Source organism: Pogoniulus pusillus, chromosome 10 (assembly GCF_015220805.1).
Source record: "Pogoniulus pusillus isolate bPogPus1 chromosome 10, bPogPus1.pri, whole genome shotgun sequence".
NCBI classification, from domain to species: domain Eukaryota; kingdom Metazoa; phylum Chordata; class Aves; order Piciformes; family Lybiidae; genus Pogoniulus; species Pogoniulus pusillus.
Genome location: NC_087273.1, coordinates 27,913,533 through 27,941,308, shown reverse-complemented (window position 1 = coordinate 27,941,308; position 27,776 = coordinate 27,913,533). Strand labels below are relative to the sequence as shown.

At 42.5% G+C, this 27,776-nt stretch overlaps 1 protein-coding gene across 1 annotated transcript in view; it reads right to left on the bottom strand.

Moving 5' to 3' along the window:
• The window catches only part of CTNNAL1 (catenin alpha like 1), a 64,999-nt gene that overhangs the window by 18,193 nt on the left and 19,030 nt on the right, over positions 1 to 27,776 (bottom strand). Inside the window, exons 2-9 of the mRNA XM_064150060.1 lie at positions 23,989 to 24,178; positions 19,219 to 19,406; positions 14,200 to 14,319; positions 11,302 to 11,391; positions 10,038 to 10,208; positions 8,910 to 9,110; positions 4,320 to 4,406; positions 443 to 601 (exon numbers count right to left, since the gene is read on the bottom strand). Of these exons, the coding sequence (XP_064006130.1) occupies positions 443 to 601; positions 4,320 to 4,406; positions 8,910 to 9,110; positions 10,038 to 10,208; positions 11,302 to 11,391; positions 14,200 to 14,319; positions 19,219 to 19,406; positions 23,989 to 24,178 (1,206 nt within the window). The remainder of the gene's footprint in view (positions 1 to 442; positions 602 to 4,319; positions 4,407 to 8,909; positions 9,111 to 10,037; positions 10,209 to 11,301; positions 11,392 to 14,199; positions 14,320 to 19,218; positions 19,407 to 23,988; positions 24,179 to 27,776) is intronic.

Genomic DNA, 27,776 nt, shown 5'->3' with positions numbered 1-27,776 from the left:
TGACAAAAACATTCACAAGATCTTCTAGACAGTCAAGCTCACTGCATGATGAAACTCAGCCTTACAACTCCAGCATACTTGAAATGTGGGGTTCAATTCAGCTGTGACCAGACACCTGTCACTTGAAATAAAAAGGCTGTTAACTCTACTTTGACCTAGGAATGTATTTTTAAATGAACATTTTAGCTCCAATGTATACATACAGACTGAGTCTAGATTGAGGAGGATAACTGGGTACAATGGTACATCCCTTCTGTAACACCTGTATGCCACAATGACAGCCCTGGCTCAGAGCCTGCCAAGAACAACCCAAAATACAGTGTACTAGGAGACTAGAAGTAGAAATTACAGAACTACAGACCAAAGCCCTACTAAGCAATAAAACAATACAAATCAAATGTACCCATTTTCTAAGGTCCTTAAAAGGCAGCCATGAACTCACCTCAACAAGTTGCTCTTTCTGCTCTGATAGCTTGCAAGTATATTCTGCCACAGCTTCAAGATTTCCTTCTACTCCTGTGATTTTTAATGCTTTGAGGACCATGTGATCTGTATGGTACTTTAGCAGATCTGCTGCCAAAGATGTTGCTGCACTGTGGACCTTGAGTAGCATTAAAAGAATGAGAGATAAACCTTGGGAGGGAAAAAAGTTCATCCAGCACCAACTCAAAGAAAGTTAAGATAGATACTGATTTTTTCCAACAAGCAAAAAAATGTACTGCCATGAAAGCTCACATTTAGACTGCACAGTATCTGCATGCTCAATTCTTCAGTAGCTATTCAAAGTACAAAGATAGTATCTACTGCACTCCAATAACACACCCCACAATCAAATATGGAGAGAAACAAAAGAGCAGCTGATAAAATGAGGACATGAAGTTATCAGACTGCTTTCTGATAATGTTACAGCTGGGAAAAAAAACAGATGCATGAATCTGTGGGACACTGAGTTCAGCATCAGCATGACACAATGGCCACTTCTCATAAAGAGCACATTAAATTCTCTAAATCAGACTGCAGACACACAGCATTTCAGTTTATAATACATGTATATATTATAAATGCACATATTTAATTACATATTAGAAACTTTTCTTTTCCTATGTTTAATTCTCAATGACACAAAGAAAAGCTTGAATATAACCAGGTTGTAACACAGCCTTAGAAAAGTAAAAAGCATCTTTTATGCAAGGAGGCGGAAGCCAGAGGTGGGTGTTGGAGAAGTCTCAAGCACTCTTTCTACGCTCCCAACAAGCAAAGAGAAGCTTTCCCTTGGAAAAAGCAGACACACTTTCAGACCCATGGATCTGTTGAAATTGTGCTGTGAAGGACTCTGCTTGACAGTGGCTGTCAGGAACAGTTGCTGCTAGTTCTACTGACCAGTCACAGCAGGTTTATTTATGCTATGTTATCATTATCACTTTAAACCCAGGTAAGAAAATAGCAACCTCTTTAGAAATAGCACAGCTTCCTTATGCTCATAAGACTATTATGAGAGCCTGTAACATTACACTCACTCTGCTGAACTGCACTGAATATACAAGCTTGGCTGTTCAAGGAGGACAAGTCCTTGTGAATGCAGTATGCTTGCAGCTGTGACACTGACAGGCTTTGACTCTCTAGAGAAGGAATTTTTAGTAGAGTGATATGTTGTGATTTTTATTCCACCGAATTCTACCTGTTTTTACTCCCCTTTCCCCGGCAGTGTTTCTTGGGCTGGCCAGAACTAAGTTCTTTTGGGTTTGCTTTATAAATTTAATGCAAGAAAACAGAGTTGCTGCCTTAAAACCCATCATAATTGGTGGGTTTTTGATTTTTTTTTTGAGAACAACAAAAAGAATTTAAAAATGCTGACAACCTGCTATAAAGTATTTATATAGCTTGCTCATGTGCCATTAAAAATTAGCACAAGCCACTTATCTCAGAAACGAAGTCAGCTCTGAAGAAAGAATAGCTACAAGGCTTGCAATGTTAGAGCAGGAACTGGCAATTCTCATTTATATATAGACTACATAGAAATCACCTTTTCATCAGAGAATCTTTTCATCCTGATCTAAAAATGAAGTCTACGTAATGCTGTCTCTGATCATTGGCAGAAAAACTATCTTAAGGAAGGAACACATCTTTTGCTTCTCCCATAAAGTGACAGAGGTGGGAAAGAACTACTTTTAACATGGCTGTCTTGTGTTCTCAGTACTCATGTTCAACAACATTTTAATTAGGCTCAGGATACTTAAATTTCACCAGTAGAGATCCTGGCTGCTGACTGATATGCTGCAGCACTCAAAGTCACACTGACAGGACAGCCCTCCTTAGCCATGTACAAAAACACAGCTACTCAGGGATCAATTCAATCAGTACAAAAAGGAGGAAAATTACATAATACTCTAATTTTGAGTAGCATGAATCCTGGGGATGTTAAAAGGGCTCTTAGAAAGCAAGCTTTCCTACAGGTCTCAAGCACAGAACTTAGGGCTTTTTACTTTAGAAATCCACACCCACTCCATTTGCTCCACAATTTCTAAGCCAACATGCTGTGTTTTCACCTGCACTGCTTTCAATATGCAGCCACATCACAGGGCACAGGTAGCCCACTATTTTGTATTCTATACCACCTCTGTTAGCTGGTTTACAGAAGGTAATTATCTATTATTGTCACCTGACAAAGATCTTTAGGTGTGGCAAATAAGTAGTCTTTACTGCAGGACATTTTCATGCAGAGAAATATGTGGGAAGGACAATATGCTAAGACCTAACTTGATGGAGCTGCAAGAAAATACAAGATATTAATTACTGCTTCAATGAACTACACTGCAGTTATCTTTAGCTTGATGAGGTATGCAATTACACAGTCACATACTGTTTGGCCCAAAATTCCCTCCTTTCCTCATCACTCAGCACATGGGAATGGCATCACTCCAAACTCCCAAGACAATGCTTTTCAAGTAGATGTTAAGGTCCCTTTCAAGCTAAACCATTCTATGAGCCAACAGTTAAGGCAGTTGAATGTGCCTCCAGGAAAGCTCCAATACTGACTTCCTATAAAATGATGACCAAAAAAACCTAAAATCAAAAAAACAATTAAAGTGCACAGATCATGTAGCTTCCATCTTCTGGGAGACCAACACACTACCTGACAGCATAAGCGCAAAGCAGCTAACTGCAACTGAAATAGGTCCAAAGCACTGTTCAAATCTTCAGGAAAGCTGCATGAGTAACAATTCAGAAAATGAAATTTCTCATTTTACCTTTATTAAAAAATATCCAGCCTGATTTTTGAGTACTTAAGGTTTTCCATTTACAACAGCTGAGACTTAAGTCTAAGCAAGCTCACCATACTCCTCTACCACCTTAGTACTGCTCTGTAGTCTAAGTCACTGTACTTAGTCATCTCCATCTGTTGTAAGGAACAGTAATATTAAAGCAGGTGAAAAGATATCTAAATGCTTTTGGAAGCTGCCAGACACCAGTAATTCTGGGTTTGGCTCAGATCTGTGGCACAGACAAGGCAGCAACACTATCCGTTAATAGTGGGGGGAGGTGAAAGACCCTGATCAGCAAGCGCAGCTCATCCCATGCACCAAGTAAGGCAGCTACCTTGCATGCGTGTGTATCTTGTGTTTGACATGATCATGGAACATCAGGGGCTGGAAGGGACCTTGAAAGCTCATCCAGTCCAACCCTCCTGCTGGAGCAGGATTACTATACCAGATCACACAGGAACGCATCCAGGCGGGTTTGGAATATCCCCAGAGAGGGAGACTCCACAACTCTCCTGGGCAGCCTGTTCCAGTGTTCTGATACCCAATATGCTTGCATTTAGGAAGAGAATGACTTCTAACATGCACATGCACAGCTGCCAACTGTCCAGAAAAGCACCTGAGGCACTGTCATAGCACAATCCTATTACAGAAATCAATAGAACAAGCTCGCTACAAAGAACAACTGTAATTAAGAACACACTACAATAACAAGTATTTTAGAAAGTGATACAAGTATCCCCCCCCTGGAAAAAAAAAGCCCTTTACAGTTAAAGCAGTGATTACAAACACAGTATTTATTTCCAAACACTTCTCTCTTTTATATTATTGTCTAAGATAGAAAAAAACCTGCAAATCCAAGAGATTTCTAATCAGTTCTAAGTTAGGACACAGAAGATGACTACATACTATCTCCCTGATGTAATTCTGATTTAGCTACTCTCCTCTATAAACAGATCCCAGTGGTTTTGGGTACAGGACCTTATTTTAGAAGTTCACACATAACACATCAGGAATTCCAGCTTTCATTCTATTTTTATTTGTTTAAACTAGACTTACCTCTCTTTTAAGTTCATTCATGCACTGGCATGTTTTCAGAATGGCTACTTCCAAGTCTTCCATGACATCTTTTGTCTTCTGATTTTGCTACAAGCCAAAGAAAGCAACTATCAAAACACTACACAAAGACCTTGACAAATCCTGCCTTCATAGAATCACAGAATCGACCAGGTTGGAAGAGACCTCCAAGATCATCCAGGCCAACCTAGCACCCAGCCCTAGCCAGTCAACTACACCATGGCACTAAGTGCCTCAGCCAGGCTTTTCTTGAGCACCTCCAGGTGTTCTCCATCACCTCCCTGGGCAGCCCATTCCAATGCCAATCACTCTCTCTGTGAAGAACTTCCTCCTAACATCCAGCCTACTTTCCCCAGCACAACTTGAGGCTGTGTCCCCTTGTTCTATTGCTGGTTGCCTGGGAGAAGAGGCCACCCCCCACCTGGCTACAATGTCCCTTCAGGTGTCACTACTTCGAGTCACTTTAGAAAGTAGCCTTTTTTCCCCCTCTAGATTTAATGTTAATTGGCACATCTTGTGTAGATTCTACTTGAACAATTCTTTTACAGAAACATCTATCCCCAAAACAAATCCAAAAATAATGATGCAAACAAACTGACTGCTTCTGCTAAACAGGAATTTACTTCTATCTTCCCTGGGTTTGTTTTTTTTTTTTTTTTTTTTCCAGGAAAAGAGTTTTCTTAAGCTCAATTCAAGAGAGATGCTGAGGTGCTGGAACGTGTCCAGAGAAGGGCAACGAGGCTGGTGAGGGGCCTGGAACACAAACCCTATGAGGAGAGGCTGAGGGAGCTGGGCCTGTTTAGCCTGGAGAAGAGGAGGCTCAGGGGTGACCTCATTGCTGTCTACAACTACCAGAAGGGAGGTTGTAGCCAGGTGGGGGTTGGTCTTTTCTCCCAGGCAACCAGCAATAGAACAAGGGGACACAGTCTCAAGTTGTGCTGGGGGAAGTATAGGCTGGATGTTAGGAGGAAGTTGTTGGCAGAGAGAGTGATTGGCATTGGAATGGGCTGCCCAAGGAGGTGGTGGAGGCACCGTCCCTGGAGGTGTTCAAGAAAAGACTGGATGAGGCACTTGGTGCCATGGTCTAGTTGACTGGATAAGGCTGTGTGCTAGGTTGGCCTGGATGATCTTGGAGGTCTCTTCCAACCTGGTTGATTCTATGATTCTTTACAACTCCCAAAAATCCTCTCTCTAAACATCTTGCAGTAAAGCACCAGTTTAAGGAATTTTTTTAATCATTATTTTATAAAACATAAGCATCTCTTTAAAAAAAAAAAAGGTACCTAAAATATTATAGAGAATGTTCTATATTTAATTACAAAAAACCTCCAGTTACTTAAATAATCTTTGCAAGGCTTTAGGTCATTGCCTAATTTAAATGAGTAGAGTCGCTGAGATAGCTTCAAGACAGAGCTCCAGCTAATAGTGCCTATCTATGGAACAATCCAAATGTCAAGAGATGTACCCTGGGAAAAGAGTTAGGAAACAGTGATTTTGCATTCTCCTCTGAAATAAGTGGAAAGAATTATCCTAGGTGGGACTGTTAACATGGTCATAGGCACACAAAGAAATTAACCTCTCAGTCTAAATTAACATAGACATACAGGCAGGTACCAACAGGCATATCCTCCATTTTATTCCAAGGGGAAAAAGACCTCAACACTGAAGTCAGTAAGGTAATTTTCTCAAGTATTCTTATCTCTTCAGTCTCAAAGGTAAGTGTCACAGGATCACAGGATGTCAGCGGTTGGAAGGGACCCACAGAGATCAAGTCCAACCTCCCTGTCACAGCAGGACCAGGCAATCTAGCTCAGGTCAGAGAGAAATGCATCCAGACAGGCCTTGAAAGTCTTCAGAGCAGATACCACAGCCTCTCCGGCAAGCCTGTTCCAGTGCTCTGTGACCCTTCCAGTAAAGAAGTTCCCCCTTGTGTTGAGGTGGAACCTCCTGTGCTGTAGCTTACATCCATTGCTCCTTGTCCTATCCCAGGAAGCAAGTAAGCAGAGCCTGTCTCCCCCCTCCTGACCCCCAGCCCTCAGATATTTATAGACATTTACTAAATCCCCTCTCAGTCTTCTCTTCTCCAGACTAAAAAGCCCCAGGTCCGTCAGCCCCTCCTCATTAGGCAATGTTCCAGTCCCCTAATCATCATCATCCTCTGCTGGACTCTCTCCAGCAGATCCCTGCCCCTCTTAAACTGGGGAGTCCAAAACTGAATGCAGTACTCAAGATGTAGTCTCAAATTTAATGCCTTCCTTTAAGCAAACTGCCAAGTGTAACACTGCAATATTTCTTTTAACACAAAGAATGCTTTGCACTCAACTAGCATGTCATTTATATTTCTTTTTGCTTAATGTGCACATTTTTGCTCCTATGTGCATTTGTTTTCTCTCCCTTTTTTTTAAGAAAGTCAAGGAATTGGCTATCTCTGCAGCAGGACCTTGACCGCCTGCACAGATGGGCAGAGTCCAAGGGGATGGCATTCAATAGCTCCAAGTGCAGGGTGCTGCACTTTGGCCACAACAACCCCATGCAGAGATACAGGCTGGGGTCGGAGTGGCTGGAGAGCAGCCAGACAGAGAGGGATCCAGGGGTGCTGATTGATACCCGCCTGAACATGAGCCAGCAGTGTGCCCAGGTGGCCAAGAGAGCCAGTGGCATCCTGGCCTGCATCAGGAATGGTGTGGTCAGCAGGAGCAGGGAGGTCATTCTGCCCCTGTACTCTGCACTGCTTAGACCACACCTTGAGTGCTGTGTTCAGTTCTGGGCCCCCCAGTTTAGGAGGGACATTGAGATGCTTGAGCATGTCCAGAGAAGGGCGACGAGGCTGGTGAGAGGTCTTGAGCACAGCCCTACGAGGAGAGGCTGAGGGAGCTGGGATTGTTTAGCCTGGAGGAGGCTCAGGGGAGACCTTATTGCTGTCTACAACTACCTGAAGGGGTGGTTGTGGCCAGGAGGAGGTTGCTCTCTTCTCTCAGGTGGCCAGCGCCAGAACGAGAGGACACAGCCTCAAGCTACACCAGGGGAGATTTAGGCTGGAGGTGAGGAGAAAGTTCTTCACTGAGAGAGTCATTGGACACTGGAATGGGCTGCCCGGGGAGGTGGTGGAGTCGCCGTCCCTGGAGCTGTTCAAGGCAAGGTTGGACGTGGCACTTGGTGCCATGGTCTAGCCTTGAGCTCTGTGGTAAAGGGTTGGACTTGATGATCTGTGAGGTCTCTTCCAACCTTGATGATACTGTGATACTTTTATTAAGAATAGTCACCCTCCAATGACACTGATGATTTGAAATTAAAAAGCCACCTGAGTGAACTGCTATCTATCTGCTTACTGAGTCTTCAGTCACTGCTTAATGCACGAGCACGCACATACACACCCAAGCATTTTCACAGATCACATATATGCAGAGTCTTGTATCAGGCTCTCATTTCTATCACTCAAAATGTAGCATCTATGTTATTTAGAGGCAATCATTTTCTACAAGTAACAGAGGCTAGAAATACTCAAGTGTACTTGTTTTGCCTGGGGCAGAATTGGTTTTTTTCATAGTATCTGCTACAGTGCTGGTTTGAATCTGTGATAAAAACAATGTTGATAACACAAGGGTGTGCTGAGCCGTGCTCACATAGCTGCCTACCAGGGCTAACCACCAAGCCAAACACAGTTTTAGTTCCCAATAGCCATGAGATTCTATGCAATTAATTATTTTAGCTGTGTCTTCTTTGTAATAACAACAGTCTACACTACCAATAAGATTTATATGCTCTTCAAACTGCACTACTGCATTAGGAACATCTGGTTGCAGCATCTGATTCAAAGAGGATAAAAGGAACAAAACTGCTTTAATATGCTAAGTAAGTATCCTGTATTAGTACACATCTGCCATATTTCAGAGTGTTAACATTTTGTGCTATACATTTTCCCAGGAACAAGACCCAAAGCAAGTCAGTATCAGAAAGATAAAATCTCTGTTTTTCCTCCCCCTCTTTTGCATGTTAACTTCTCTCATCTTCAACAAACAAGGTAAGACAAACGACAGAGGGAAGCTTAATCTGTTTCTTCTCCAAAAAGGAAAACTTACCATAATTTATATCTTGTAAAAAGGACAAACAAAAATTTCAAATCAAATAAGACAAAAAAAAACCCTCTTTTTTTTAAAAGATTATTTCCCTTTTCAATAGTCAGTGTTTTCAGTATTCTGTTGAAGACAAGAAACAGTTTGGTCACTGCCATAAGATCAAGGCAGCTGAAGTCTCCGAGCTACTCCAAAGACATATTTAAGGCTCTGCAATGATACTTCCATTCACCTTCTTGTTTCCACTTACAGCTGCATTAAAGAACTTTACCACTACTAGAAGCCTTGCTTAGCCATCAAAGAATCAATACCACTGGGGCAGGGAAAAGACAGAACATACTGAAGCTGCAGAAGCACAAAACTAACTATGGTTTCCTTGATCAGATCTCAGCGTGAGGAACACACACAGATCCCTCTTCCTAGACTGGAAGAAACACTGCATTAAAAATGTCTTTCCAAAGTAGAGGTGAAAAGATTTACTTTGCTAAAAAGCTCTTACAGCTTGCATCCACACTGAAACCAGCTGCTCTAGTTCCATTTTAGCCTGTTTAGACAGCTCCAAAATGTGTTCTCTGTGCTCATGACTGGTATAGGCAGAGTCTGTGAAGTCTTCTGTGTGTTCCAGGATAACTTCCAGCATTGTTGAAAGGTTCTCTTTCGACAGGAAATAAAGATTCTCACGAAGACCCTCCACCTTATTCTGAAACAGAAGAGAATTTGTTTCCTTGAGACTGAATGTGGTTATACAGCTGTGATGCAAATGCAGAAAGAGTGCATCATTTGATGTTATTTATTTTTCCTTGGTGCTTTTTTTTTCCATTATTCACTTCTTTTCAAATAACTCAACAATTAGCTTGGATAGAAGACCTCTACTTTAGGTTTGGGGATTTTGGTGGTTTTTTTACATGTCGAAACACTGTCAACAAATCACTGAGTGCCTATCAGAAGTAACAGCAAATGCATTACTGTTCTACTGCTGACAATAAAAAGTTTTGCAAGTTCAGTAACTCTCAGAAATTGTGTGTTCTGTTCCATCTTTCCACATCCATATCATCTGAGCATTTCTCTAAAAATCAACACCTAGCAAATTAAACACTTGGTAAAAATTCCAACCACCTTCCAAGGGGAGAGGTAAATAAATAAATAGTATTTTTTAATGGGTATTAATGTGGCAAGACTCCAAAGTAGTAAGATGTGGTTGTTTATTAACTGTCCTTAAACAAGCATGAGATTTAGAAATGCCTTTATCAGGAAGAGAATTAACTGAGCCACAAGATACAATTTCATTTCATAACATGGCCTTTGAATGACAGTTTGCTCTTTTAAACTGTTTGGATGAATATTTTTGTATGCATTTTTACAAATGCTACCAGTAACAAAGCAAGAATTCTTTGACAACAGCTATTTTAATGAGGGCCTCATCTGTATCCTGATACTTATGCTTACTCAATGTCAAGGCATTACCTCAAAAATTCTGAATGCATTGATTCATAAATTTAACACTGCTGAGAAGACCCAGTTCCATCATTTACAATAAACAAACACAAATAAACAGTTTATTTTTACTAGTTCTAGTTTTGAGATACTTTATTAGGCTGTAGAAAACAAAGCTCATTTCTATTTTTACCTTGAATTCTTTGATTCCAGAGTATATGCTGATGGGAGCTATTTCATTGTCTCCGTTTGGTCTAGAGTCAGTTACGATTTCTATTACCTGTTCCAAAGCTAATCTCATCCGATGAAACACTCCATCTTTGTTCATACGAGCAGATTCACAGTCTGGATGCCTCAGACAAGTCTTTTTAAGGAAAGCAAAGTAAGTATTATGGAAGAGCACACACAGGAATGCTGAGGTACATCTAAAGAATATTGCAAGATGATTAACAAGTTGTTCAACTGTGGTTGTACGAAGTAGAATTCATACTGTTATGCAGAACAAAGATTTTCCTCTGCTCATTCTTTACCTTTACACCCTTCTTCATCATGAAAATGGGGCTAAGAAAGAATCATCATAGAATGTGGAATGTCAGGGGCTGGAAGGGAACTCGAACGATCACCTGGTCCAGCTCCCCTGTCAGAGCAGGATGACCTATACCAACCAGATCACACAGGAACGCACCCAAGCAGGTTTTGATTATCTCCAGAGAGAGACTCCACAACCTCCCTGGGCAGCCTGTTTCAGTGTTCTGGCACCTTCACAGTGAAAAAATTATGCCTTATGTTTAAGTGAAACTTCCTATGTCTCAGCTTCCACCCATTGCCCCTTGTCCTGTCACTGGGTATCACCGAGAACAGGCTGGCTTCATCCTCCTGGCACTCACTCCTCACATATTTATGAAAAAGAGAAACAGCTATCCTGCTTATGGTGGTTTTACATCACACAGAATTTGGGATTTACCCTCCCAAAAGGTAAATTACTATGCTTACTCAGAATTTGAAAGTAAAATGAAATTACTATTTACTAAAGTAGGCTAAACATAAAAGGTAATAAACATATACACATGCAACTTCACAATAGCCCAGGTACCCACCCTGGACTCAGCCATGGGGCTGTTACCAGCTAACACAGTAATATTTCCCTTTTCTTACCAGTAACCCACAGAATGATTGGTGCAGAGGAGTAAAGCAAAGTTCAGAGGAGCAAAAGAGGAGAACAGGAGACAGAGAGGAATAACACTCTGAACTCCAAACTATATTGAATTTTCTTAGACCAATGGAATGAGACAAACATATTTTGTTCAGACCCTTTGACAGTAGAGTCCATCCCCCTGGACTCTCTGAACTCTCTAGAAAACTTCGTTTACAACAGGTACCTTAATCCTAAACTATAACACTGCTAGATGCCATACTCTGTGATTTATCCAACTTCTGTAAAGAGTGTGCATATTCACCTTGGAAGCAGTTAGGAGCATCATGGTGCACTTCTCAAGAACAGCCCTAGATGCTGCCATTCTGGCCTTTTTCTTCTCATCCTTCAAATCCTAAACACCAAAAGAAAAAAACTGACCTGAATATTACACAGTATCTAAAATGTTAGCTGCCTGTGAGACTGGAAAAAGGAAATTCTCTTGTCAGATGGATAGGTTGTGAGGAAGCTTCTTTATGTCTGACAATTGCTATTTTCAGTGTAACTCATGATCTGGAACTTGCTTTTCAGACAGACTTTAATTTATGCATTTATTCTTGGCTCGATTCAATTCAGATTTCAAAGGAGGAAGATCTCAAAGATAGAATGTGTTATGTAAACTGTCACTAATCTTGCTATCATTATCATACAGCATTATTCATAAAGCAGAAAAATGAGAGGAAGATAATAGCTAACTAAAAATATGTTTTGAAATGGGGGAGGGAGGCAGAAAGAGAACAGCAACTTTTCTTTGTACGTGCACTGAAGAAAGTGTGAAATAAATCTCCTGTATACCTGAGTGCTTTATTTACTTCATACCAGTACTACAGTTTTAAGAGGCTAAGTAATTTCTCTGTGGAAAGTACAGACGCTTTGCAAGAACTCTCCAGGGGGAGGAACACACCTCCAAAACTGAACTATGCCCCAGAGAAGTTTATCAAAAAGCAAGAATTTAAAGAGTCCAAACTGGGACTGGGGTGTAAGGGAAGGAATCAGGCAAGACACAAATCACAGTATAGTATCACAGTATCATCAGGGTTGGAAGAGACCTCACAGATCATCAAGTCCAACCCTTTACCACAGAGCTCAAGGCTAGACCATGGCACCAAGTGCCACGTCCAACCTTGCCTTGAAGTGCCCCAGGGACGGCGACTCCACCACCTCCCCGGGCAGCCCATTCCAGTGTCCAATCCCTCAGCACGTAGGAAAGTCTAACTAGAGGAAGAGCTTACAAAGCCACAACTAACACACGCAAAGATAACCAAATGCTATTTGAGCGTTAAGCAGGCAACTGAATGCGACCAGATGACAAGAAGCAGTTTGCAGGATTGAATGAACCCAATTCAGGCACTGGAATGGGCTGCCCAGGGAGGTGCTTGAGTCACCAACTCTGGATGTGTTTGAAAGTTATTTGGATGTGGTACTTGAGAGTATGGCTTAAGGGTGAACTTTATAGAGTAGGGACAACAATTGGACTTGATGATCTTGGGGGCCTTTTCCAACCAGAATGTTTCTGTGATTCTAATTTACCCCGGATTAGCAAAATTACCCTTGGATAAATCATAGCAGCAACCTGAAAAATCTTATTGTGCAACTACAGAAAAATCTGCAAGATCAAAATCATTACATTCTAAAAAGAAAACCAGCTCATTTCCGAAATTCTGACATTATGTTCTGGTAAACCTGACCACACTGAAGAGTTCAAGGCATACTTTTTGTAATCACACTAAGGGAAAATGCTTTGAGGGATGTGCCCTCCCAATAAAACTAGCAATGCTACTTAGCTGTTTGCACACTGAGTACATCAAAAACGCCTTGACACTATTTTAAAACTATTAACAAAACACTCTTTCCAAAAGAGTCAAGTAGGCAAGGGGGCCTGAGACAAAGCCCAGTTAACGCTGGGAACCAAAAAGAGCTGAAAAGAATATCACTTACTGGCAAAGTACCTTACTTTTTCCATGGAACATCTGCTATGAATATTCCAGGGAAAAATAAATAGAGTTCATTTCCCAGCAAGTACCTCTTTTAATTACACGGTAAGCATGTACTTCACAGACTTGGAATATATCAACAGTAGGAGGGGATGCATGAGGTTGGCCAATTGTTTATACAAATTGAGTTGTGAATTTCGCTGAACATCACAGACTCTGCATATCTGCATCAGGCCCTGATTGCTAAGGGGAAGCAACTAGAGCTCACAGCCAAAGTATTAAGCCTCAGCAAACCTTTTATTTCCACATAAGTAGCAACTAAAAGCTTCCTACATGAACAAAAGGCTACAATAAAGTAGCTGCATGCAAGAAGTAAAAAATCATCACCCTAACATAAGAAGGTTTGAACTTAAACCTGGAAAAATATGCCTGGGGAGGTGGTGGAGTTGCCGTCCCTGGGGCTGTTCAAGGCAAGGTTGGACGTGGCACTTGGTGCCATGGTCTAGCCTTGAGCTCTGTGGTAAAGGGTTGGACTTGATGATCTGTGAGGTCTCTTCCAACCCTGATGATACTGTGATACTGTGGTCTATTGGTCGTTGCCTGGCAGAAGAGACCAACCCCCACCTGGCTGCAACCTCCCTTCAGGTAGTTGTAGACAGCAATGAGATCACCCCTGAGCCTCCTCTTCTCCAGGCTAAACACCCCCAGCTCCCTCAGCCTCTTCTCATAGGGTTTGTATTCCAGGCCCCTCACCAGCTTTGATCTGTGAGGTCTCTTCCAACCCTGATGATACTATGATACTACTATGATAAGTAAGCTTTATTAGGACCTAAACATTTCACTCTCAAAATTACTCTGCCTTCAAATCCCTTCACTACGTGCAAGCATCAAATATTTCTGTCAAATGGAGAAGTAACAACAGACAAATTCTCTATCAGAGTAAGAAGGCAGAAAGTCAGAACCAAAAGATTGCAACTGAATCCAAAGGACGTGTCAAATAGCATGCAGCCAGTATCTGGAAGATACACAGATCAAACGATGCACTGCTGCTTTGGAGGCAGAGCTTTAAAGTCAGAAGATGCCCTTTGAGTGGAGCAAGGATAAGCTGGGTTTCAGAGACAGGACATCAGCAATTGCTTTTTGATGGTTAATCATCCCAGAAGAACCCAAATCCACCAGATGAAAATGTTACCTTGCAAAACCTGTCACAGCTTTTTATTAATACTTACATTTTGTCGATCTCCAGTTAAATGAGCAAACTCTACCATTTCATTTCCAAATTGGCTGAATATTTGTACAAACTCTTGGAAACTACTGACTTTTTCTAATTGTTCCATTGTTGCAAGAACCTGCAAGATAAGGGAAGATACTGTAGATTATCAGGATGCCAAACAGAAAACGTTCTCAAACTATTTTTATTTGCAGGCACATCTAAATCATGTGGTTCAAAATGTATTTCCTCACTCTTTGACCACTAATAGAATCATAGAATCAACCAGGTTGGAAGAGACCTCCAAGATCATCCAGGCCAACCTAGCACCCAGCCCTAGCCAGTCAACTAGACCATGGCACCAAGTGCCTCATCCAGGCTTTTCTTGAACACCTCCAGGGACAGTGACTCCACCACCTCCCTGGGCAGCCCATTCCAATGCCAATCACTCTCTCTGGCAAGAGCTTCCTCCTAACACCCAGCCTATACTTTCCCCGGCACAACTTGAGACTGTGTCCCCTTGTTCTGTTGCTGGTTGCCTGGGAGAAGAGACCAACCCCCACCTGGCTACAATGTCCCTTTAGGTAGTTGTAGACAGCAATGAGGTCACTCCTGAGCCTCCTCTTCTCCAGGCTAAACACCCCCAGCTCCCTCAGCCTCTCCTCATAGGGTTTGTGTTCCAGGCCCCTCACCAGCTTTGTTGCCCTTCTCTGGACATGTTCCAGCACCTCAACATCTCTCTTGAATTGAGGGGCCCAGAACTGGACACAGTACTCAAGGTGTGGCCCTGACCAGTGCTGAGTACAGGGGAAGAATAACCTCCCTTGCCCTACTGGCCACACTGTTCCTGATGCAGGCCAAGATGCTATTGGCCAACATTTGGAAAGCAAGTCTGAATAAAGCATGATTATTAGTTTAAACTGAAAGATTTGTTGTCAGTCCTCAAAACTTTTCCTCACTCTGTTCAGTATTATGTAAAATAATGAGTAAAAATATTGCAGGATTTGGTTTCCTGATTTATGAAAAATGCTCCTGTCATGGTACATTTAAAACTAGAATTACTTGAAGTTAAGATATATATCCCTACGTTGTGCCTCTCCATTTCAGAGTTTAATTTCAGATGCATAACTTTCTGAAGTGTAAAAACAGATTCACAGTCAGGTAAGTGTTATAATGGCTGTGTGTATTCCACAAAAGAAAACAATCAGAAATGAGTTAATATGTAGTTTCAAACCTTCCAGACAAAAGAAACTTACTCTAACTCTGAAAATTATTAGGAGCTATATACAAAACAAAGAACAAAATTAATCCAAGTAGTATCAAGTTCTTAAGATACATGTGGTTGTGGAGCCTCCTTCTCTGGAGACTGTCAAGGCCTGTCTGGACGTGTTCCTCTGTGATCTGTGTTAGATAGAATCATAGAAGTGAATCATAGAATCAACCAGGTTGGAAGAGACCTCCAAGATCATCCAGGCCAACCTATCACCCAGCCCTAACCAATCAACCAGACCATGGCACTAAGTGCCTCATCCAGTCTTTTCTTGAAGACCCCCAGGGACAGTGCCTCCACCACCTCCCTGGGCAGCCCATTCCAATGGGAAATCACTCCCTCTGTGAAGAACTTCTTCCTAATATTATATTGTCCTGCTCCGGCAGGGGGGTTGAACTTGATCATTTTGGGTCCCTTCCAACCCCTAACATCCTATGATCCTATGAAATCAGCATTTTTAAAAGCATTCAGCAGGAATTATAAGATATAGCTTATGAATTACTGACATTGCCCTGCTGAAATTACTATAGTATGATTTGTAACAGAGAGTTTTCAGATTAGAAGTGCAGTTGCTAATTCCAAAGTGAGCACAGTCAACATAGTTTTATTATTGTGCTTTAGACTGTAGATAAGATACATGAAAATTCAGCAAACTGTACTTGAAATAAAGAAACTTCCAACTTAATTTTTCTTTCTTATGCTAAAACTATCTTTCCCTCCAAATAAAACAAAGCACTCTACCTAGCTGATTACGTCAAACTAACCCTTCTCTGCAACCCACACAAACCCTCCTGGAAGCCCCTGCTCTTTTGTAACACAGCAGCTGCTCAATCTCAGTTGTAGTAAGTAAATGTTCCACTAAATCCTGGGAGTCCTGTGGAACTGTCTGCTTTGTCAGTGTCTGAGCACCTTATGCCATGCAGTCAGTTCCAGAAAGGCTGCAGACAAAAGGGAACTTTCACAATTCAGGTGTTGATGCCTACGCAGGGCTGGGGGATAAAGAACTTGGAAGAAAGCTATGAAAATAACAGTACAAATAGAAAATGCAGAGAACCACAGGACTGGAGAAATAAAGATTAGAAAAGTGAATGTGGAGAAAGCAGAAGTCATGTAAGTTAAGTCAAACTTTCTCTTCCAAGAATGGATAAAAGAACAACAGTAATTAGGCTCAACCATTATTGATCTAAGCAATTCTAGTACTTCATGAGTATGGTCTTGGTTGCAAGCAATTCTGTTACAGTTACACTAGAGCAAGTGTTTCTGTCATGACAATTCTCTTGCCAAGTAAGAATTTTGGTGAAAGCATCCACATTTCCATTACAGATAACAATTCTAGACATTCCAGCCAGAGCTGACTGTGCTAGTTTGAAGCAGGGTAGAATGTTTTGGTGAGAAGAACTAGATCATAGGCTGTGAAAGGAAAACAATGGTGATGTCTACTCCCCTCTGAGTCTTGCTGAAGGAGAAATGAAAACATTAGATAACACTCTCACCATTTTCACTCACTTGGGCTTCTGACTGAACTGCATCTCCCTAACCTTACCTTCCACTTGGACTAACCCACTTTGCTTCATAACCTCTTGGCTGAACCTCTGTTCTTCTTTAGGGCTGGGGTAAGGTTGAGAGGGGCAGGGGGAAGGTGCAGGGGTGGTTGAGAGCCCCTTCTGGGGACTCAGGTTTCTGGGAGGGGAGTTGTGTTTCTGTATTACCTTTCACCTTGTCTATTTCTAACTGTATATACTGTAAATATCTGCTTGTATATTGTGCTAGCTGTACATAAATAGCTTCATTTATATTCCCAGAGCCGGCTGAGACTAGTCTGGGTAACGTCTAAAGTTACCATCCTACTGGCCACACTGTTCCTGATACAGGCCAGGATGCCACTGGCTCTCTTGGCCACCTGAGCACACTGCTGGCTCATCTTCAGCCTACTATCTACCAGTACCCCCATGTCGCACTGTATCTCCTCCCCTGTGGAAGGCATGCTGAGGCTGTGGGAATGAGGGTCAAATGCTCTGTACAGAGCTCATTATTTTTCTTACATTTCTTCTTCTCGCATTCCCACAGTCACAGACTGACACCAGTACAGGGCACATGCAGATTTTGATCCAATCCACACAATGCAGCAACATGCCCACTATGTGTCATGTCCCTGTTAACGGTTCTGGGACTCCTAACCTGACTGAGGACAGTAAGAGAAGCAGGACTTGAAGCTCACTGATGCAGTCACTAAGTCTGATGGACTGCAAAATAAATTTTGCAGGGTAGGAAAGGTGCAGGCAGGGATTTAAGAAATGCACACAAGCTAAGAACATAAGGATGGTAGGTGTAGTGCAGAGAATGCAGGAACAGGATCACTGTAATCATCATCCAGAGGCTGGGTTCTGGAGCAGATCACCGTTCCAAAAGTTCTCCATCATTTTCAGTTTGCACAGCAACATCATAGAATCAGCCAGGCTGGAAGAGACCTCCAAGATCATCTGGTCCAACCTATCATCCAGCCTCATCCAGTCAACTAGACCATGGCACCAAGTGCCTCATCCAGGCTTTTCTTGAACACCTCCAGGGACGATGACTCCACCACCTCCCCCTGAGCAGCCCATTCCAATGGCAAATCTCTCTCTCTGTGAATAATTTCCTCCTTACATCCAACCTACCCCAGAACAACTTGAGACTGTGTCCCCTTGTTCTATTGCTGGTTGCCTGGGAGGAGAGACCAACCCCCACCTGGCTATAAACTCCCTTCAGGTACTTGTAGATAGCAATGAAGTCACCCCCAAGCCTTCTCCCTCAGCCTCTTCTCCAGGCTTGTGTTCTAAGCCTCTCAGCAGCTTTGTCACCCTTCTCTGGACACATTCCAGTATCTCAACATCTCTCTTGAATTGTCCAGCCACTACACTGTTTTTCTGTCCTTTGCCCTTAGCTGGTTTAACTACTCAATTCATGAAGACTCCTCACCTCAAGCCTAAATTTCCCCAGGTGTAGCTTGAGGCTGTGTCCTCTTGTTCTGGCGCTGGCCACCTGAGAGAAGAGAGCAACCTCCTCCTGGCCACAACCTCCCCTCAGGTAGTTGTAGACAGCAATAAGGTCACCCCTGAGCCTCCTCTTCTCCAGGCTAACCAATCCCAGCTCCCTCAGCCTCTCCTCGTAGGGCTGTGCTCAAGGCCTCAATTCATAATGCCAGGGGAGATTGAGGTGAGGAGAATGTTCTTCACTGAGAGAGTCATTGGACACTGGAATGGGCTGCCCGGGGAGGTGGTGGAGTCGCCGTCCCTGGGGCACTTCAAGGCAAGGTTGGACATGGCACTTGGTGCCATGGTCTAGCCTTGAGCTCTGTGGTAAAGGGTTGGACTTGATGATCTGTGAGGTCTCTTCCAACCCTGATGATACTGTGATACTGCTCTTCTTGTCTTGATCTTGACAGAGCAAACATCCTGTCTCTAGCAAGCAGAAGCTTTTATTGACCATTTTACTGACAGACACTTTCCACCTCACATCAAAATTAAATAAGCAGTAAACCAGTGTCTTGTCCAGCATATGAGGTCAGTGGACTAATACAAGTCACATAAAACTTAGAAGATGACTGAAAATTGTTATTTGATTTCTCCTGATTTACAGCCATTCCCTTTCAGGTACCTGGTAGGCAAACACATGCAAGGCACTTCCCCTAGAGACACAACGTAAACACCGCTTCATTTGCCAACACTTTTGCACTGCCTGCAGGTATTACTTAAACCAAACCAAAAAAAAAGAGGAAGCTATGAATACCTTGTTTCTGGAAGTTATAATTTGCTTAATAACAATTCTGTCTGCTAACACCAGCACCTTTGTGACAGAAGAAAGCAACAACCTTGCAGCTTTTACCACACCCGTTTTGTCTGTAAAGATTGTTATGTGGCTATCAGATTCTGGATGATCCAAGCTTGTCACGTCTGTAAGCTTTGCAATTGTTTCACCTGGAAAGGAAGCAAGAAATCATTAATATTTCATAGTTACAAAACTTTTACCTTTGAGGGATAGGGGACTGGGCTTAAGGAGAGATGGATCTCCTCTCTCTACAGCATTGTAACTCCCATCGACATCTGTAGCTGCACCATGCACCCAGCAAGCAAATGTAAACCTGAGTGGATAAATCACTTGGATGCCAACACCAGTAACTAACTTGTAATTTAAAACACTTCAGCACAGTAACACAAACCTGTTTGCAAGGCTGTGCCAGCTCTTGAAGGTAGTCTAAAGTAGCACGAGGACAGATCCAGAATGAAATGTCAAACTAGATTCTTTGCACTAGAGAAGCAACACTGCAAATGCCTGCCCCACCTTCATTTAATACTAAACCAAAGCCTTTCTGCCACCTTGCCATCTCTGCAATTTAATTTCACTACTAAAGTCCTTTCCCAAAGCAGTGTTGGCTTCAGCTGAATGCCATTTACCTATTTTTACCCCTAGCTGTATAGATTTAGAGCAAGGCAGAGAATCATCATCTCACTTCTTAGCTCAAGAAATGAGAAAAACAAACAAACAAAATATCTCTGTTAAACAAAAAGAACCCCCAAAACCAGTAAGGCTCAAAAATCTCTGCCCCTACTGTTTCTAGGAGACAGAAGCAAAATTGGAAATGAAGAAGTTTCTTATGAAAATCACAAGTCAACAACATTCATTAATGTTTTGCAACATTAATGGCTCATTGATTAAACATTTATTCTGTGCAGAACGTGTTTAGCAGCCTCTGTGTCTATGGCTGTGTATCTAGGCTGGATGAGGCACTTAGTGCCATGGCTTAGTTAACTGGAAGGGTTAGGTGCTAGGTTGGACTAGATGATCCTAGAGGTCTTTTCCATCCTGGTTAATTCTGTGATTCTGTGAACAGTTTCCAAACTACCTACAACTGTATTTCTCTTCGCTTCCTTCTACTGACTGCTGGTGGCACCCTCTCCATATTTAAATTTGGACTACCGAGCCCTGCATCATTCCTCTGTCTGTAACATATGCTCATTTTCTTACAGTAGTAAGGTGGAAGGGGTGGAGTTGGGTGAGTGTGGACAGATAAATCATTAATGGGAGCTATTTTCCAATTTTAATAGCAGAAGTCAAATAATTATCGACACTGGCAGCATCAAACCACTGAAGGAAGGGGTGGGATGCAGCAAGAAAGGACAGACTATGCTTTCCCCTCCACTCTCTAAATTTCAGTTAGTAGTCTGATAATCTATGGAATTGCCTATTCTTCAGATATGAAGAATAAAGGGATTTCAAACAGCAACTCTGTAACTTACAGGACTAGAGCATTATAGTGAGACTACTGCACTTCACAATGTTCAAGGGAGGGCTACCCAACACGATGCTGTCAGAGACAGGAGAGAAGACACTTGAGACAGTATCTGGTGTAGCATGTCCAGTTCTGAGCTCCCCAGGAATATAGAAAATATTGACAAAGCAGAGTGATGACATGAGGAAACAGGCTGAAGAAGCAGGTGTGTTCCATCTCAAGACAAGGCCAGTAGCAGAGTTTACTGCAGTTTGCACCTACCTACTTAACAATGGCAAATATGGAGAAGACAAAGAGACTGCTCCCAGAGGTATGTGATGATAGGACAAAAAGCAATGCACAAGATCAGAAAACACTTTTGCCACTGTAAAGATGGTAAAAAACTGTAAGACATACACAAAAAATTGCATTCTCCATTCTCAGAGTTAAACATCCATTTCAAATTGCTTTGAACCTTCTTAGTCTTTTCTCTACTAAAAAAAAACAACCCAAACAATAAAACCAAACCAAGAGAAAAAGAGGAGTGCAATTTATTGCTTCCATTTTACTCCCCATCTTCCTTTAGGGCTACATAGTCAACTGGCAGAAAATTGTGAAAATGTTAAGAGATTAACTTGTTCTTGATGTGTTTCCTCTTTTAAATTAACCAGTTCTCCTTGGGGTTTGGAGAGAAAAAAAAGTATTTAAAAAGGAAAAAACAAAATCACAGATGGACATCTAAAAATATGCTTCTTTGAGTTACATTCCACTACCACACTGCCACTGTAAACACCGTCACAGTGCAAGACTAATGTTAGGCAAAATCTGCTACACAACCCTCTGCAGTGTTTTATGATTCTATTTTGAGTCAACAAAATTACAAGTTTTATTACAAGGAAATAGTCATAACAAGTCTGAAACACTTCAGATCACTGATTATACCCTTCATAAGAGACTGATAACATCTGCCATCTCTCAAAGCCTCTTCAGGATATGCAACTGATTTAAAGACTTCCTACTTTTCTTAGCAACTGAGATCCTTAATGTTCTAAATCTTTTAGTACTGAAATCTATCTACACCTAACAAAGTCTCCCTTTAATTTCTGGGGCACAATCTAATTTATTGGCTAAAAAGAAGTATAAACCACTCTACAGCATCCTCTGTTCTAAATAGGAAGGTCTTTCTGCTGCCCATCAAAACATGGGACTATTTTATGTAAGTTGATATACTTGGTTGTAATTTGCTAGGAGATTTTCCTGGCTTGCTTAGGAGCACCAAAGCTGTTCAAAATGGCACATGAGCAACTGCATTCAGAGGCTGAATTCAGAGGACAGTTATCCATAAGAATTCATCTGCACAAAGGACTGCCTTAATTTGTCTAGCACTTAACAGTCTACAGAGACAATACTGGCACAAAGTAAGAATTGAACAAAAAAACCAGCAGCAAACTTTCTGATGTCCTGAATTTCCCACGTAATTCTTCAGTTAGACCTCAAACAGATAGCTCAAAGAAAAATAACTGACCTGTGCCAAGGTAAATGTAAGGCTTGACAGAAAACTAAACAGTCTGTATCTTCACTCCTCTCGACTGAGGCACATTACTGTGTAACAGGAAATAAAGCTTGAAAGTGTAAAAAAAGTACAACCATTTCGTGAGAGAAAATACTGCAGACTATTTTTGGATTCTGAGTTCTTCATAGGTATACCAATGGGGAGGTAAAAAAAGCACTTGGCCACAGCGTAACAGCAAGTCAATAAAGAGAGATAGGGACTGTGCTGGTCTTTTAGGAGCTGATATTACCAACATAAACTGGCCATTTTGGCTTGTCAGCATTCTACTTGGATGCCTGAAGAAAAAGCACATGCTTCATGTAACTGATGGAATGTTTTCAAATTAGGACATTTCTATTTGCAGCCAAATTTACTGGACTTACTGTCATAGAATCAGTCAGGTTGGAAGAGACCTCCAAGATCATCCACTCCAACCTAGCACCCAGCCCTAGCCAGTCAACTAGACCATGGCACTAAGTGCCTCAGCCAGGCTTTTCTTGAATGCCTCCAGGGATGGCAACTCCACCTCCCCACAGGCAGCCCATTCCAATGCCAATCAGTCAAGAACTTTCTCCTAACATCCAGCCTAGACCTCCCCTGGCACAACTTGAGACTGTGTCCCCTTGTTCTGTTGCTGGTTGTCTGGGAGAAGAGACTGACCCCCATCTGGCCATAAGCTTCCTTCAGGTCATTGTAGACAGCAATGAGACTCCTCCAGGCTAAACAACCCCAGCTCCCTCAGCCTCTCCTCAGACACATGCTTGTGTACCAGGCCCCTCACCAGCTTCATCACCCTTATCTGGACATATTTTAGTACCTCCACATCACTCTTGAATTGAGGAGCCCAGAACTTGACATAGGTATGGCCTGACCAGTGTTGAGTACAGGGGAAGAATAATCTCCCTTGTCCTTCTGGACACACTATTCCTGACACAGGCCAGAATGCCAGTGGCTCTCCTGGCCACCTGGGCACACTGCTGTCAACTTACTGAAGGCTCTACAGCAGATGTAAGAATATGCATTCACTAGGAGCAACTGAAATATCATTCAAGGAGTAGTACTTAATATTTGGGCAAGGAGCTTCTAGCATGACAATGACTATGACTCTTACAGTATCAGAGAATGTAATATCTACCTGCTTGCACAGATGCTTCTGGGTGGAGGAGGGTCACAGGAGGTCAGTCAGTTATCCATACTTCAAATTCAGTCCACACACAGAGCAAGTTTCCAACAAAAGTTGAATCCAGCAAAAAGGCAAGTATGATATAATTTTCATTCTTACTGAGAGGAGTCATTAGATGACTGATGTGAGTCATCTTACTGAGTCCTGACGAGATATGGATTGACACTGACCTTCATTCAAATGCTCAGATTCGGAACACAGTGACCTCAATAGTGTAACACTTGAATTACTTTAAATGCTCCAATGTTATATCTTGAGAGCAATAAACTCTAATGCTGTGTTCTCAAAAAATCTGCTCTTTGCCTGTAGCTACCCCATAAAACAAAGAGCAGCCAGGTAATTCATGTGTCAAAAGATCCTATAAAAATCAAAGCCAACGCATAATTCCATTCCCTGCTCATGAAATGACAACAATTTAAGTGACAAAATCAGGTAACAGAACAGGCCTTGAATGAACCAGAAGGTAGTTACAGAATGAAGTCATTACCTTATTCCCAGTACCACAAACAGTGTGACAAAAATAGCACAAGCACAACTCCATGAGTAACTACATACCTGCCCTCCTTGCTTCGATGCAAGCAACACTCATTTCCTCTTTCAGTTCATGATTTTCATTGGCGATAGCTTCACCTACTGTAACAAACCTTCCGACTGCCAGGTTAACTGCTTGGCCAACGCGCTGGATCGCTTGCAGAGTCTTGTCGGAACGCTTTGGTTTATCCTTATGATTAATAAGAGTGGTTATCTGTCAATGAGAAGAGAATCATAGAATCAACCAGGTTGGAAGAGACCTCCAAGATCAGCCAGTCCAACCTAGCACCCAGCCCTAGCCACTCAACTAGACCATGGCACCAAGTGCCTCAGCCAATCTCTTCTTGAAGACCTCAAGGGATGCTGCCTCCACCACCTCCCTGGGCAGCTTATTCCAATGCCAATCACTCTCTCTGTCAAGAACTTCCTCCCAACATCCAGCCTATACTTTCCCTGGCAAAACTTCAGACTATGACTCCTTGTTCTATTGCTGGTTGCCTGGGAGAAGAGACCAACCCCCTCCTGGCTACAATGCCCCTTCAGGTAGTTGTAGACAGCAATAAGGTCACCCCTGAGCCTCCTCTTCTCCAGGCTAACCAATCCCAGCTCCCTCAGCCTCTCCTCGTAGGGCTGTGCTCAAGGCCTCTCACCAGCCTCGTTGCCCTTCTCTGGACACTCAAGCATCTCAATGTCCCTCCTAAACTGGGGGGCCCAGAACTGAACACAGGACTCAAGGTGTGGTCTAACCAGTGCAGAGTACAGGGGCAGAATGACCTCCCTGCTCCTGCTGACCACACCATTCCTGATGCAGGCCAGGATGCCACTGGCTCTCTTGGCCACCTGGGCACACTGCTGGCTCATGTTCAGGTGGGTATCAATCAGCACCCCCATATCCCTCTCTGTCTGGCTGCTCTCCAGCCACTCCGACCCCAGCCTGTATCTCTGCATGGGGTTGTTGTGGCTAAAGTGCAGCAGTCTCTCAACAAGCTTTCATGTTACATACACAGTAAAACCTGAGGATGCCAACAGTAGAAATATCAGTGTTGTTTTGGATTTGTTGGCATTGGAAATCTCACAAAGCTTTTGTACTGCCAGGCAAGTAAACACACTTATAGGTCAATTTTATCCAACTGATTAAGGCAGGTTTTAAGAAACAATGACCAGCAGCAGACTTTTTACATGAAAAGAGGTATTTGTCTTTTAAAAACATGAAACATTCAAAAATATCAACTGTATTCATAATTGAAACATTCTCAATTATGTGGGTTTTTTCCCCTAGAATTTAGAGAAAAAAAGGTTGCCATTCAGATGCAAGTTAACTGTCAAACAATTTGCAAGGACATTTGGATTCTGAACTCCACACTCATCTCAGCTTGTCTGCCTTGTACTACACCATGCTCTACACTCCTCCTTGGATCACGCTGGCCAGAGACCAGCTGCGTGCAGGCTGCAGGAGACCAAAAATTTGTCCAAAACACCAAAGATGAATAAACAATGAGATCCCTCTTCTATCCCAAGAGCAAGCAAGGCAGAATTGCAGAAGTACCTTCTTGAACAAGCTGTTAAATAAATATGAGAAGAATGTGCAATCCTGCCCCTCAGAATGAACTACAAACTGCCTTACCAAGGAGTATAGGAGTTTTATATTTTTAATGTGTTAACCATTATCTAGTGAGATGCAGGACTGAATTTCAACTCTGTAGTTTCAAACATCCTAGACCAGCATAAAAGCCATCATTATCACCAACAAATTCAGTCCTGTCTGTCACAGGATCACAGGATGTGAGGAGTAGGAAGAGAGACCCAAAGAGATCATCAACCCCCCTGCCACAGCAGAACCATATAATCTAGCTCAGGTCATAGAGGAGCACATCCAGACAGGCCTTGAAAGTCTACAGAGAAGAAGACTCCACAACCTCTCTGGGGAGCTTGTTCCAGTGCTCTGTGACCCTTACAGTAAATAAGTTCCCCCTTGTGTTGAGGTGGAACCTCCTGTGCTGCAGCTTGCATCCATTGCTCCTTGTCCTATCTCAAGGAGCAAGTGAGCAGAGCCTGTCCCACCCCCTCCTGACCCCCAGCCCTCAGATATTTATAAACATTTCTTAAATCCCCTCTCAGTCTTCTCTTCTCCAGACTAAAAAGCCCCAGGTCCCTCAGCCTCTCCTCATAAGGCAGTGCTCCAGTCCCCTAATCATCCTTGTAGCCCTCTGCTGGACCCTCTCCAGCAGATCCCTGTCCTTCTTAAACTGTCCCTTTTCAACTGTCCTTGCCTCCTTCTTGATTTTCCAAGATATTTACCCGATGTGGGTTACATTGGAGTTGTAGAGAAAGTGATCTTTGCTATTTCCAGTTTTCCTCATGATCAGTTGCTTTATCCAGCCCACGGCACAGCTGTATTAACCATTCTGGTGGCAAAAGGGGTAAGGTACAGACCAAAGAGAAAGGAGGGCAGAGTGCTCCTTTCAGCAGCAGCATGGTTTAAAGTGCCTGCAGAACTGCATTGCAAACCACATCCCCAGGAGTTCAAAGATGCTTGCTGAGGGAAGTAATTCATGTAATTCTGAGGTTAAGTGTTAGAACACCTCAGCCCTATTGGCGTAACATGCCCTGTGTCTCCAGCTTCTGTTCTACCTAACCTACCAGTTCTGTGGCAAGGCCACTTCTGACAATTCACATTACAAATCTGTCCCTTTAAGAGTCTCTCAGTTCATCAAACTTTAACTCCAAAGCCTATGAACCTCTGATGCCATTCCAGTGAAAATATTATCGTATTACAAAAACAAGAGTCCTACTTAGAGAGCAAACTAAGCAAACATCTGAACACCTTCAGGTACATTACAGAATCACAGAAAGATAGGGGCTGCAAGAGACCTCTGGAGATGATCTAGTCCAACCCTCCTGCCAGAGCAAGTTCATCTACAGCAGGTTGCACAGGATGGTGTCCAAGTGGCTTTTGAACAACTCCAGAGATGAAAATTCTACCACCTCTCTAGGCAGCCTGTTCCAGTGCTCTACCACTCTCAAAGAAGTTCTTCCTCATGTTTAGATGGCACTTTCTGTGTTCAAGTTTGTGTCCATTACCTCATCTTGTCAATGAAAACAGACTGGTCCCATCCTTCTGATACTCACCCTTTGAGTATTTATAAGCATAAGATCCCCAAAGGTTCTAGAGGAGGAATGAGAAGCCCCAAAACATACCAATTAACATCACTTCAGTGGAAATTCTGACTAATACTGAATGGCTACCAAAACCAGCTGCACTATTCAGCTCTCCTGAATTCTTACATTGTAGATCATAGAATCAACCAGGTTGGAAGAGACCTCCAAGATCATCCACTCCAACCTATCCCCCAGCCCTATCCAGTCAACTAGACCATGGCACTAAGTGCCTCATCCAGGCTTTTCTTGAACACCTCCAGGGATGGTGACTCCACCACCTCTCCCTGGGCAGCCCATTCCAAAGCTTGAGGTATACCAAACTATCAAATACTTTACAGTAGCTAATCTAACAAACCCTGCTGGTGAATTCTTGACTAATCACGGGCACAAAGCCTACAGAGAGCATGAGGCCAAACACTGAAGAAAACCAATCTGACAAAGGGTCACAACTTTGTTTCCTCAACTGATTTTTAAGCAAACAACCACCTAATGCTATGCAAACAAAAGTTACTGACTTCTCCAAAGTATACATAAAATACCAGTGGCCTAAAACTAATGAAATACTAGTAGGGCACAGGTCCTGGGCTGCAAGTTTATAGCAGTAAAAGTTTTTAAATGTTCTGCATAGCCCTGAACAAAAACAACCCCAAAAC